This window comes from Macadamia integrifolia, unplaced genomic scaffold, assembly GCF_013358625.1.
Source record: "Macadamia integrifolia cultivar HAES 741 unplaced genomic scaffold, SCU_Mint_v3 scaffold155, whole genome shotgun sequence".
NCBI lineage: Eukaryota > Viridiplantae > Streptophyta > Magnoliopsida > Proteales > Proteaceae > Macadamia > Macadamia integrifolia.
The window spans coordinates 78,291-91,181 of record NW_024868256.1 but is presented as its reverse complement, the minus strand read 5'-3'; the positions used below and the strand labels follow the sequence as shown (position 1 = coordinate 91,181).

At 37.3% G+C, this 12,891-nt stretch overlaps 2 protein-coding genes across 2 annotated transcripts; both read right to left on the bottom strand.

Annotated features, from left to right (window-relative positions):
* Nucleotides 1–1,057: 1,057 nt before the first annotated feature.
* LOC122064193 (phosphatidylglycerophosphate phosphatase 1, chloroplastic/mitochondrial) lies at nt 1,058–5,563 on the bottom strand. The gene is made up of 5 exons (XM_042627911.1): nt 4,862–5,563; nt 4,703–4,780; nt 3,378–3,451; nt 3,190–3,297; nt 1,058–1,215 (listed from the first exon to the last, which is right to left on the bottom strand). Exons 1-5 carry the CDS (start codon nt 5,535–5,537, stop codon nt 1,099–1,101), a joined length of 1,053 nt encoding a protein of 350 aa, XP_042483845.1. The 5' UTR covers nt 5,538–5,563; the 3' UTR covers nt 1,058–1,098.
* Nucleotides 5,564–8,878: 3,315 nt separating this feature from the next.
* On the bottom strand, nt 8,879–12,273 carry LOC122064169 (cytochrome P450 81Q32-like). The gene is made up of 2 exons (XM_042627877.1): nt 11,296–12,273; nt 8,879–9,589 (listed from the first exon to the last, which is right to left on the bottom strand). Exons 1-2 carry the CDS (start codon nt 12,184–12,186, stop codon nt 8,969–8,971), a joined length of 1,512 nt encoding a protein of 503 aa, XP_042483811.1. The 5' UTR covers nt 12,187–12,273; the 3' UTR covers nt 8,879–8,968.
* Between the last annotated feature and the right edge of the window lie 618 nt (nt 12,274–12,891).

The window sequence follows — 12,891 nt, the reverse complement described above, 5'->3', positions numbered from 1 at the left end:
TTTTTTAATTATTCTGTTACTTTTTTATTGAAATAATATTATGTATTTCAAGTACCCTGTCTTTGTGTTGGTGTTAATTTTGTTTACCAGGGTTGGATTAGAATTCCTCATGCTACCAAAACTCCCTTCTTGTTTTTTTTAGGTCTTTGTGGTACCAATACTTGACCCTGGATGAGATTTTGACCATTGAAGCAGCCAAGGGCATTGGTAAATGAGGCAGAGTTAGTTTTACCCACCCTCCTATATGCTTTCCTGTGCAAATTTATTTTTACGAGTACCTCATACTGAAATCAGGGTTCTAAGGTGTCGGAGACTGATACAGATCAGTTGTAACAACCAAAAAGTGGAGTATTTGATAAAAAAAAACAAGGCTTTGCATTCTCGAATTGGCTTAATACAGTTGATCAATACTGGTATATACCAGAGTAACATTATCCGTATCAGCCATACCTGATACCATGTTTTATAACTTATGGCTGAACTACATGCATTCTGGAAGTGCACAAGAAGCATTCCACGACCTAATACAAAAGGGTGCATCTTCTTATCACCAAACTGGAGCGAGAAGTGACTATTCTACCCAAAAAACAGTTGCAACTTTCTTTCGAGGGTTGGGCTCATTGCTAGCTTTCATGGAGCTGCTAGCTCAGCCAATGGGGGACTGGGGTGCAAGGGGCATGAGGTCCAAGGGGAGGGAGAGGGAATGACACAGCTTGGGCACCTCAGCAGCGTTCCCAGCCTTTCCCCCCGTGTATAGCTTTCTTGTTTGATTCTCCACTCAGAAAAAAGAATTGCTAGTTTTATTTTGCATGTCATTTGTGTCAGATTTACATTTCTTTCCAATGATCAAGTCTAAACCTGCTCATACCCATGATTAGTTGAAAACTTTCTTTGTTATTTTGAGGGAGAGATCTCAGCATAAAAGTAGTGAAAATACATATAGAGCTATGTCTGTAAATACGAAGAATTTAGTCTCATTAGTCTATCCTCGTATTGCCTTTTGAGCAGGGACCGTGTAAGATGTGTGTGTGTGATATAATAAGCTACCAGGCTCCCAAGACATCAATTGATTTTTGCATTAACACAAAGAATATTTTGTTACATAGTTGATGGGTCTTTTACACATTGTATGGCTTCTTGCAGGAGATTGTGACCGGTTGGCTTCAACCCTCTCCTACACCAGGAGTTCACAAGACACTTTTCCATTTTCCGAACCTGAAAAACATCTCATATGGTTAGGTTGTGTTTGAATGTACATGCAATGAAAGTTAATTGATAAAAGAAAAGAAAAGAAACTTTTTCTTCCCTTGCATTTGATAGCACAAATTGTTGGACTAGAAGAGATTTTTAAATTAGAGGACCAAAAGATTTAATGTGTAGGGACAATTTTTCATCCTAAAATTCGCATATATGCGATAATGTTCATAGTTTGGTGGGGCAAGAAGCTTGACTTTCTGGCAAGAATCTTCATGCCAGCCACACATTTAGAAAAATGTTCGAAAATAGTGGCACTAACATATCTCAAATGTTCTCTTTCAAGAATTTTATTAACCATCAAAAGCAAGTTGACATTAAATATAATGCAACAACTCTGGGATCTATCACTCCCATGAGCAACTAATTGAGACAAATTTTACAAAGACAAGGAAAAACTACTTTCAAGTACTGCTACAGAAACTTCCAGTCTCAATTAAGGTTCATCATGACAGCCAAGTGTTTTACATTATTTATATATAAGAAAGTAAGAAACAGATGGCACTTGTAATTTTTGAATGCTCGAAGCTTCTAGAAGAAATTAAAACATAAAATCATAGTAAAATATTTTTTAGCCCAATGAAAGAATATCACATTTTCAGCATTAAATATACATTAATATCTTAGCAGGATACAAATCAGATAATTAGAAATTGACAAGACCAGCTATGACGTATGGGGTGGAATGTTGGGCAGTTAAGAAGTGCCACATGGAAAATTTATGTGTAGCTAAGATGAGAGGAAGTTAAGATGGATGTACAACAAAACTAGGAAAAATAAAGTAAAGGAATAAGCATATTAGGGCTGACTTGGGAATTGCCCCGATCAACGACAAGCTCCATGGAAGTCGTTTGAGATGGTATGACCAAGTTCAAAGGAGGTCTGAGGATGCCCCAATAAGGAAGAGTGATTTGATTCAGTTTGAAGGAGTTAAAGAGTTAGGGGCAGGCCTAAATAACCAGAGGCGAAGTGATGAGGAATGACATGCATAGTCTCGGCCTTGTCCTAAGCATGACCTTGGATAGAGCCTATTGGAGGGCTAGGATACATGTTGCCGACCCCATTTAGCTGAGATTCTCCTGACTTGTTGGGCTGTGTCTCTTTCCTCTTACTCATCTTTTTGTCTTGTCCTCTGTTTGGACCATTTTTTTTCTCTATTTTGTTTTGCATGGATCCATGTAGCCGACCCCATTAAGTAGGGATAAGGCTGAGTTTTTTGTTGTTGAAAAAGTGACTAGACCCAAAGGCAAAAATCACTTCATAACGAAGCCAAAGCCCATATGACTTACTATGGTATCCACAGGAGCCTTTTGAAATACAACTGCGAAATTATCCTAGAAATTGCTTCTAAGATAGCTGGGAAGTATCTATAACAACATTGTTATTTCAGCACTTTCTGTGGCACCAAAATTGAAAACTGACTTTTCAACACCATCTGTAAAACCAAAATTGTGAAGTCTTATCATGGATGTAAGCCCCAGATGACAGACTTCGAACTAAATCTTTTGTTGTATGGCAAAGTACAGAAAGACAGACCACTAGAACATTTAGAACGCATAAGAAAGAAAAAAAAATTGAAGCTAGAATGTATTGAAGCCACAACAGGAGCTCAAACCAGCAAGAGAGAAGAGCATATAGATGAGAGGCAGTTTGGTAGTCAAAATAGACTGACCTGATGACACGTAACAAATTCATCTTAGTTTTAGTTCCAACCATTAATATTTAGATTTCCAAAAACCTAAGTTTTTGCGTCCAACATAAGAAAGACCATAATAGCATGGCTAAAAGAATGTCAAACATAATAGTCAGCAGCACCCTATAGATTCAAAATATTAAAGTCTCACCAGTCAAAGACCACCAAATCTATGAGGTTTTCAATACATCTTAGTATTATGTCAATTATACAAAAGAAGGGGATTGAGTTTTACTACCAACCTGCTTAACGATGAATGGCTCCGCAGATGGACTAATTGGTTCTGTTAGAATAGTCAAGAATCCATTTCGATTTCCATAAACAATATCTGTGAAGTGGCGATCACCTACCTGGCATGCAATAAACAGCATGAGGAGTAAAGTAACCAAAAAAGAAAAAAAAAACCATTCTTTCAAGTTGAAGAGTTTACCATGACAAGAAGTGAGGTATCATAGCCAAAGTCTTTTTCAATCTCTTCAGCTGTTCCAGCTGGCTTCTTGGTCCCTATAGTTTGTGTAAAGAATTAATTATGGAAAACTCAAAATGAAGAAACTACGGTCAATCCATGTACTTAATGGCTAAAACAAAGGAGGCATAATGATTTGACCTAGTTTATGCAACAAAAAATGTGGTCATGAAACTAAATCATGCTTATAACAATCATAACCTTATCCCAACAAAATGGGGTCGGCTACATGGATCCGAAATAAGAATAAGAATATAAAAAAGCAACATGAGGTAGGAAGCAGGTAAACGAAGAAGTTAAAGCAGTAGTACAAGGAGCATCACAAGCACATTCCCTACAAGGGGTCGGCTACAAGGGTTCTTGCCTTCCACAAAACTCTATCCGTGGTCATACTACAATCGAGTCCTACCATATGCATATCTTTTCTTACCACTTAATCAATAGTCATGAAACTATTGTGGCCATGAAACTAAATCATGATTAAATCAACAAAAGAACTGAGTTAACACAGTTTTTGAACTTTTTTTCTTTGTTCTACTCATAATCATCATTAAATGAGAAGGATTCTCCAATTCCGCCGGCCATAGGGAAGGCTTCTGTTTGCCTTCTCATGCTTTCCATTTTCCCCTTACTACTGTTGTTGATCATATTAAGGGGTATGAAAGGAGGCCCCACCACCTTGATCCAGAAGTTAGCAAGTTCACCAACAGAATAGAAGTATTGGCTTTGGAACCATGATGATTTGATCAATTATGCCAGTAGCTTGTATTGAAACACCAAACATAGTAATTTACCCAAGTCCAAAGCGTCAATCTCTCTGCCCAAGCTACCTCTGGACTCTATTTACTTTTCTTTTCTTAGTAATTGACTCCATTTTTTTCTTTTCACAACTACAAAAATTTGAATACTGGTTATCGAATGCTGAAATCAACAAAATTTAGTAGTGACATTTTATTAACATACACATTCATAAAAAATCAGTATAGTTTCTTGTCTGAGAATGTTGAACTACGTTCTCATAAAGTAACGCAAAGAGTTAAAGTAACACAAAGCATACTCTTTGCGGTGAGGTAAGGTATGCTGGGAACCAAACTCATGACCCTAGGTTATGAATGTGATAAGCAATTCACTCAATCTTAATATCCTATATATCTTCAAGAAATTCATTGATGAATAAACAGTATAAGAAACTCTACCTGATGGGTTTATGCCATTACGTAGCAAAATCTGGAAAGAAGGAAACAAATACAGACAGTCCCACAGGAAAACAGAGAGGAAAGAAGACTTACCATGTCTTACGACGCGAATTCCGAGAGACTTCTCAATTGCTGCGGCTTTCGAACCATCAACATCATACTGGTAGAGCCCTAATAAATGAACAGAAACATGAAAAATCCACTCCGATGATAAAACAATGAAGTGAAATTGAGACGAGGCATTAGCATTACCAGCAGAGTTACTGAAAATGGCGACATTCTCATCAAAAACAGATCTGCATCGTTCCAATGAAGTGTTTAAAGGAGGCCATAGAGCAAGAGAATAAGGCGCAGTGAGGGTATTATCTTTATCGAAAATAACGCCCCTGAAACCCCTCCGCTCTAGTCCCGCCCAATCGATCCAGCTAATGTCCGGCACGGTGATATGCGGGACGGCCAAATGACGGTCTCTAGTAACCACCGCCACCGAAGAACTGATACCCTCGAGATTGAAACTCTGCCCCAATACTGCCTTCAAGTTTCGCCACCACATGTTCGATGAAATGCCGCTGAAGCTCGTCTTATTCTTGCTTTGTCGTTCTTCTCGATTATGGCTCTTTTTGTACTTATTGTCAATGCCCGTGTCACCAACGACGGAATGCTTCTCCTCTAATAGTAGGGTTTCGCTATTGTCATTCTCCTTGATCTTCTCTTTCTTCTTCTTCTCTTTCTCCACTGGCCAGAGGCTATAACTCCTGATAGTCCTTGTTGTGAGACAGGTTCTGACTCCGGAGCTGATTTTGGCTTTAGTAAAAGCAGTTTGACTTCTTATTTGGAGGCAGAGTTGTTGCTTATGTTTGGGCAGAGGATGGCAACAAGGAGGGCTTATCGATGCGATAGAGCAAGGCTGCTCTATCACCCTCCTCATCGTTGCCGCCTTTATTGGGTTTTGAATCACGGGTTCTTAAATGTTGTCGAGACTACAGTACTACACACCTTGCAAGCAAACCAAGCCACTCGAGATTCTGGCTCGTGCTGGCTGAGTGGCTGCACACAACGTGTAGCAATATTTTTTTTTTAAGTTTAGGGTCATTCCCATAGGGTGTTTAATGTTCTCTATTATTTTTAGTAAAAGTTGAATAATTTTTATTTAATTCTTGTATGACCTGGTTCATACGGTTGTAGGGTCAGAATGAATCCACGAGAATAGTTAGGTCGAAGACTTGGATATCCATCGTTAGCAAAAAAAAAAAAAGGGATCCTCTCAACGATTCTCTCTTGAATCTCCTTCCAACGACTTTTTTTCGAATTAGACACTCACACATGGCACACGTCTAGGATTGTATATTCTATCGGCTCCTCTCTTTAGCGTTCATTGCCCAAGTCATGCCTATATGTACCTAGGCGAGCGCCACGTGACGAGGTGATGATCCAACGGTTCTTGATGTCTTGTTCTCTGAGCCTCTGTTAGCGACTCGTTTTCTGCACATTTTTCAAACTATTAGATCATCACCTCATCATGTGATGCTCTCCTAGGTAGTTATGGGCCAACCTGAACGACAGGTGCTAAGGAGAAAAGTCAGATCCCTAAGAATTGTGATGTATGCATGTATCTAGTTGTAGGGACATTGAAGGGAGAGTCGTTCGAGTGGATTTGAATCCCTTGTTTATATCTTTGCATGCCTACACTTGCCTATCATCATGTATTGGCATGCATTTGTATAATCGAAATTTTTTAAAAAACTTTTATTGTGCCACTTACTCAACTCTATTTGTGGTTGAAACTTGATATATGAGGGAGGGAGCTTGGCACGTCGGACCTGCCACATAACAGGAAATGTATACATTGGGCAAAGTAATCACGTTCAAAATCAAATTGATATATTAAGAATTCAAGTTGATCAGAAAAGTAATCTATGATTGGGTAACTGACATGAACGTATATCCACAATATTTAAATCACAATAATATATTGCCACATGGTAAATAAATATGCAAAAAAAAAATAACTTTCTACCCTATTTCTATTTTTCTAACACTTCCATGTAAGGAGCTATGTGTAATCAGGCATAAAACCATCCAAATATGTAATGACTACAGTACTACAAATGAGGCACAAGGGCCATTAAACAAAATCTGGATATTTGAAGAGAACGGGGAGAAAAAAGAAGAGCAAAACAAGGTATCCCCCTTCCAAGAAAGGGACAAGGTTTTACAATCTACAATCGAAGATGAAGATAGTTCGAGTAGGAATAATTCAGATGATTACATTATCTATTAAGACACCACACGTCAAAGATATATGCAAAAGCTTGGAGTGGTTGAAATTAAAGAAGCCGTATAGAAGATGAAAATAGACAAGACATCAGATTTAGATGAGGTCTCGATAGAAGTGTGAAGGAACTTAAGACTTTATAGGGTTTATTGGTTAACCAATATGTCTAACAAGATTATAATAACAAGGAAAATGCTAGGTGAATGGAGGAGAAACTTTGTAGTACCTGTCTAAAAAATAAAAGTGATATTTAGAGTTACAATAAATATAGATCCATAAAACTAATGAGTCATATTATGAAATTGTGAGAGAAAGACTATTGAATCCTCACTAAGAAGAGAAACTAAGATCTTAGAGAAACAATTTGATTTTATATATGGTAGATCCACAACACAAGCTATTTGCATACTAATCAAGAGGCTCGTGAAAAGATATAGAGTCAGCTCTGACATCTTCATATCAAACAACTTCAGATCCGATATCTTCAGCTCTAATAACTAAAGTAACTTCATCTTCAACAAAATCATGAATATCATCTTCATTTGCAGTTTTGAACTACACCATCACTAGGACCAATGCTGATTTTTTCCTATACAGTAAGTTATTTACAACAGTGTGTGATACCTAGGAAACTCATCCCAAAGAAAAGATAAAATTAACTGCAACACTATAAATGGTATCAAATGTAACAAGAGTAGGATGAAAGGAGCAATGCTAGTAGTGCTATTGGAATTACTTTAAAAAATGCAATCCTAATTTTGTACTGAAGCTTTTTTACAATGCCTTATTGTAGCCAATCATTCCACCTTTATTTGCATTTCAAAAGGAGGATTATGTCCAATGCTCCACCTTCTACCTTTACAATTCTTGCCGAAATGACTTGATATGCCATCTATTGTAATACTATTTTAAGTGAAATTTTTCTTAAGCTTGATTTGATTGCAAGGGAAATTAAAGAGAAAGGAATTGAAAATTTTAAAACTAAAGAATAAATTTTTATAATCATTACCTAACATGATTATATAAATAACTTATATTTCTTGCATTTTAAGATGTAATTCTTATTTTCTTTTTCAAATCCAAGTGATTTAGATGTAAAGTAAAATGAATTTCATCATCCAACATAATTGTATAAATTATTGAAAATTGTTACCATATTTTTAGTAATGATGCTTTTTAGATATAATTTTTATTTTACTTCCCCAATCCAAGGGATTTAGATGTAAAGTAAAGTGAATTTTTATAACTAAATATGAAATTTTTTATTTTACTTCCTCAATCCTCTTATTTACAAAAGTTTCTTTTTAGGTTTAAAAAATTTTACTTCCCTTCCCTTTAATTTCCTTCACAATCAAAGGGAGTTCTAAGGTTTTCTTTAAGGGAGCGGGAAAGAAAGAAATTTTGATCACAAGACCTAATTACAATCAACCAATTAGGTATTTCAATAAGTTAGGTTGGGTTAGTTTCAGTCAGGCCTAATCAATCTTCTAATTCTTCCTCAATTTAGAGCCTTGCATTGTGACTAGCCCATTTAAGTAATCAGTCCTCATAGATTAGGCATGGTCCCAATCATAAAACAGTTGGTCGAGTATCGCTCATTAATCGGCTACCAATTATTGGGCTAAATGGGCCTTAAACAGACTATAAATAGGCTATAAACATGTTGGGATGAGTAAATCGCTCTAAATAAGCTCTAAGATGGCTTGATTGTCAGTTCAGCCTTGAGTCCGACATGTTTAATAAATAGGCTGAGCCAATTTCGGGTTTTTCGGATCTGGCTGACCGGTGCTAGCTGGAAATTGCCCTATATCCATACACGAATTTTGGAAACATAATAAGAGTTCAATGTCAGTTTGGAATTATCCATTAATTTGCTATCTCAGCATAATGTTGAAACTTGAAGGAAAGTGAAACTCTGTTTATTTATTTCTCTAGGTTTTGCCTTGTGTGTATAAAAACACAAATTCATTTTATGATATACTTGGTTAAAAAAATTGAATACCTATGATGGGTTATTGGTTCATGACAGTAAACATAGAATGGATGACACGAAAGGGACAATTTGGTGTCAGTAAACAGTGAAATCAAAGCTGAGAAAGAAAACTCAACATGGCCGGACGTGGCTTGCACTTAGCCTCCAAGGGCTTAGCTTTGGGCATGGTGAGCCCGGTGCCTTCCGTCATGTCGATCAGCTCTTCATCAACCCTTTCCCACTCAAAGCACTGAATCAATGAGCCCAAGGTCAAGCCAACCACACGTAAGGCCAGACCCTCCCCAGGGCAACTCCGCCTCCCTGATCCAAATGGCATCAACTTGTACCCATCCCTTACTCCTTCAATGCTCTCCATCCTCTCTGGTATGAACTTTGTGGGTTCCTCCCATAAATTGGGGTCCTTTTGGATGGCCCACAAGTTCACCAATAGCATCGTTCCACGTGGGATGGAATAACCTCCCACAATGCACTCTTCTGATGATTCATGGGGTACTAGCAATGGGCCGGCAGGGTACAGTCGAAGTGTCTCATTTATAATGCAATGAAGATATGGGAGATGAGAAATATCTGATTCATTGAGCAAACGATCTTGTCCCACAATGGCGTCGATCTCAGCTTGTGCCTCCTTGAGGACTTCTGGATGGTTCAACAATAGTGACATCGCCCATTCCATAGTCCCTGCTGTGGTATCGGTCCCAGCTATTAGCAAAACCTGCAAAGTGAGGAGAGGATTCATAAACCATCATATTAGGCTTGCTTCACTATCTACCATATCACAATACATGGGTGGAGCCACTTGTCGACTAGGCAAGGGCATCTTTTATCCTGTACAATAGGGACCCGAATCCTCTCCAGCTGCGATGCGTTGTGCACTCAGTTCCCATTCAATGGCTGGATGCACCCAGTCACACATCCTAAGAGACTCCCAACCGTTCAATGCATGTTGGGTGCCTAGGGCTGGAGATAATCTTATTTATTTTTGTAGAACTGAGAGGGTCTTGTCTGGTACAATAGGAGGTGAGAGTTATGATGACATAGGTTAGTGGTGAGGGGATTCTTTGTTACATGCATGGATGGATTATGAGGTTAGTTATTATATTATTGATTGTATGAGTGGGATATCGAACTTTCCAAAATACCAAAAAAGGAAGCAAACAATTAGAGAAGTTGTGGAGGATTGTGAATTGATGAGTCATCATGGGATAATGGTTGTAGTTGTGAGGGAGATGAGGAAATGTACAGTCAATTATTATTATTATTATTATTATTATTATAATTATATATCTTTAATTATCAAATTATCTAATGGGAAGTCAGTCTTTAGACCAAATCAAAGGTAGCTTTCTTATCCAAGCCAGACGTTAGGCTTATTTCTTCTCTACTTCCATCATATTTTATTTTACTTTTCTGTGTTTTCTCTCCCTCCTTTTCATGCTTGTAATATTCTTTGATATCAAGTCCTCGTACAATCTTTCCTTCGTTGATGTGTGGATTCCAAAGCAAACTAATATTTGTATCCTTCTCTCTCTCTTCCGATTTAAATGCTACTTCTTCTCTCTTCGACTCAAGTGTTACATCTTTTTTTTTGGGGTGGGGGGTAAAACTTAAATGTTGCATCCTCTCTCTATTTTATATAAAGAAAAATATATTTTTTAAATTTAAATTATTATTTTTTATTTTATGTAATTGATTCGGACAATATTGATTCAAAAGATTTGAGATCAATATTGTATCTATACCAATTCAATAATGATAGCCCACACACACACACTCTCTCTTTCTCTCCATTATTTGATGCCGATTTGATACAACACCAATATTGATATGATTCAATTTGATACCGATAAATGTATCATCAATCTCGAGACTATATTATGACCAATATTGATTTGTATTAATGTAAAGTTTCCTCTACTCTATCCATAGAGGACAACTGTCCACCATCGTAGTGTTCACAAATCTAATAGATTTTAGTATAAGTCTAAAATACCCTCTTAATAAGTCTCTAGGTGGATGGATCTCCTTTGTTTGATGACTAAGTTTTTCTTCAACCACGTGATACATCATCGTAGACAAAGGATATTAGATATTAAATAAAAAATAAAAACGTGGATTCATGGTTTTCTTTATGATTGGATAAGTGGGTTTTAAAATAAAAATATTAACGAAATTCAGAATAGAGAGAATTAATGTATAAGAAAAAAAGAAGTTAAAGAGACAAGGGCTGTGGTGGACTTCACGCATCGACGGAGGTAACTAAGGTAGCGTAAGAGAACCCCTTGATAAGGTCGATCCGGAATCTGGACTCCTTCCTCATGAAAGGGTGAAGGAAAGCTTTGTAAAGGAAGATAAAAAATAAAAAAAGCAAAGCAAGATTGGTGATATTAGAGAGAGAGAGAGAGAGAGAGAAGATCTTACATGTATAATGCCAACGATGATTTCATCGGTGTAGTAGTTTGGATCATCTTCTTGGAGCGACAATAGAACATCAAGCAATGACTTCTCATCCTTGGATTGAGTTCTTGCCATCCGATGCTCTTCAATCAATTCCTTCATAAATTGGTCTCGCTTTTTCTGCAACCTCACCAACTTCTTCTCCAAACCATTGAAGTTAACCCACTTTAACAATGGCAAAAAATCTTCAATGTTGGACACCCCACCAGCACCAAAAATTTCCTCTACAAGCTCTTGGAAATGTTTAGCCTTATCCAATACCCCAACATTATCGCCATAGTACCTCTTTCCAGCAATCATCATCATCATGTTGTTGAGGGTTAGCTCAAAGAACATGGACTTCATATCTTGGGTCTCAGAAGAGTTTCCGGCGATGGCGAGGAGTCGCTGCAATAAAGAGTGTACTTCATTGGTACGTGTTTTGGAAAACATTTGGAGACGAGTAGAGGAGAAGATCTCAAGAGTGGTGAGGCGCCTGAGATTGCGCCAATGCTGGCCGTAGGGAGCTAAGGCGAGGACGGTGTAATCGAAACCCAAGTATTTCCCAGAGAGGAAGCGAGGGCGGTTGGCAAAGACGATGTCATTGGTTGTGAAACATTCCTCAGCTGCTGAAGGGGAAGAGACAAGGAGAACACGGCGTGAACCAAATTTAAGTAGTAAGATGGGACCGTATTGGGATGAGATGCGGGCTAAGTTTTGGTGGAGTGGCTTCTTGAATAGATAGAGATGGCCTATGATGGGAAAGGAGAGAGGGCCACTTGGTGGAAGGTTTTTTCTCTTTGGGAAGAATTGTTTGGAAAGGAGAAAGAAGGCTAGTAAGAAAGCTAGAAAGTAGTAGAATGCTACCATCTCCATTATTGGAAGCAATACTCTTTGAACTTAATAGAAGGAAGCATAAGGATTTTAAGTGATGGAAGAGAAACAGATCGTAGCTCGTTCTGAGAGCGGATCATTTGCTTGTACAAGCAGATGATTTAAACTGGTCTTACGTTTAAAGATGCCATGTGTCCAACCTCCTTACGGAAGTAACGTTCTGTTAATTTATTTATTCAAAATTTTACATCTTTTTTTGTTTTTCCTATTTTTAAGGAATTCCAAGTTGTTCAGATTTTATTAACCTATTTTATCTCCTTTATTTAGGGGGAGTTTCAAATCGTGGATATGTATCCTAATTATCTCATTTTTTTTTAATCTTCCACATATCTCCTTTATAGTAATTATCCATTACTATACTCAAGCTTGTAATGGTTTTCAACCATCAGCCATATATGTACTCACACATGATCAATAAAGTGATGGTTGATAATACTAATGTGAGAGAGAGAGAGAGAGAGAGAGAGAGAGAGAGAGAGAGAGAGAGAGAGTAATTTGGAATTCCTATTACTAAATAAAGGAGATAAAAAAGGCTAATAAAATCTGAATAATTTGGAATTCCTCAAAAATAGGGAAAACAAAAAAAGATATAAAATTTTGAATAAATAAATTAATCGGTAATGGTTTATCTTAAGAGATTGTTTTTCTAACGTTCAATTCCAATTCCAATTAAAGTGGGATAAATGA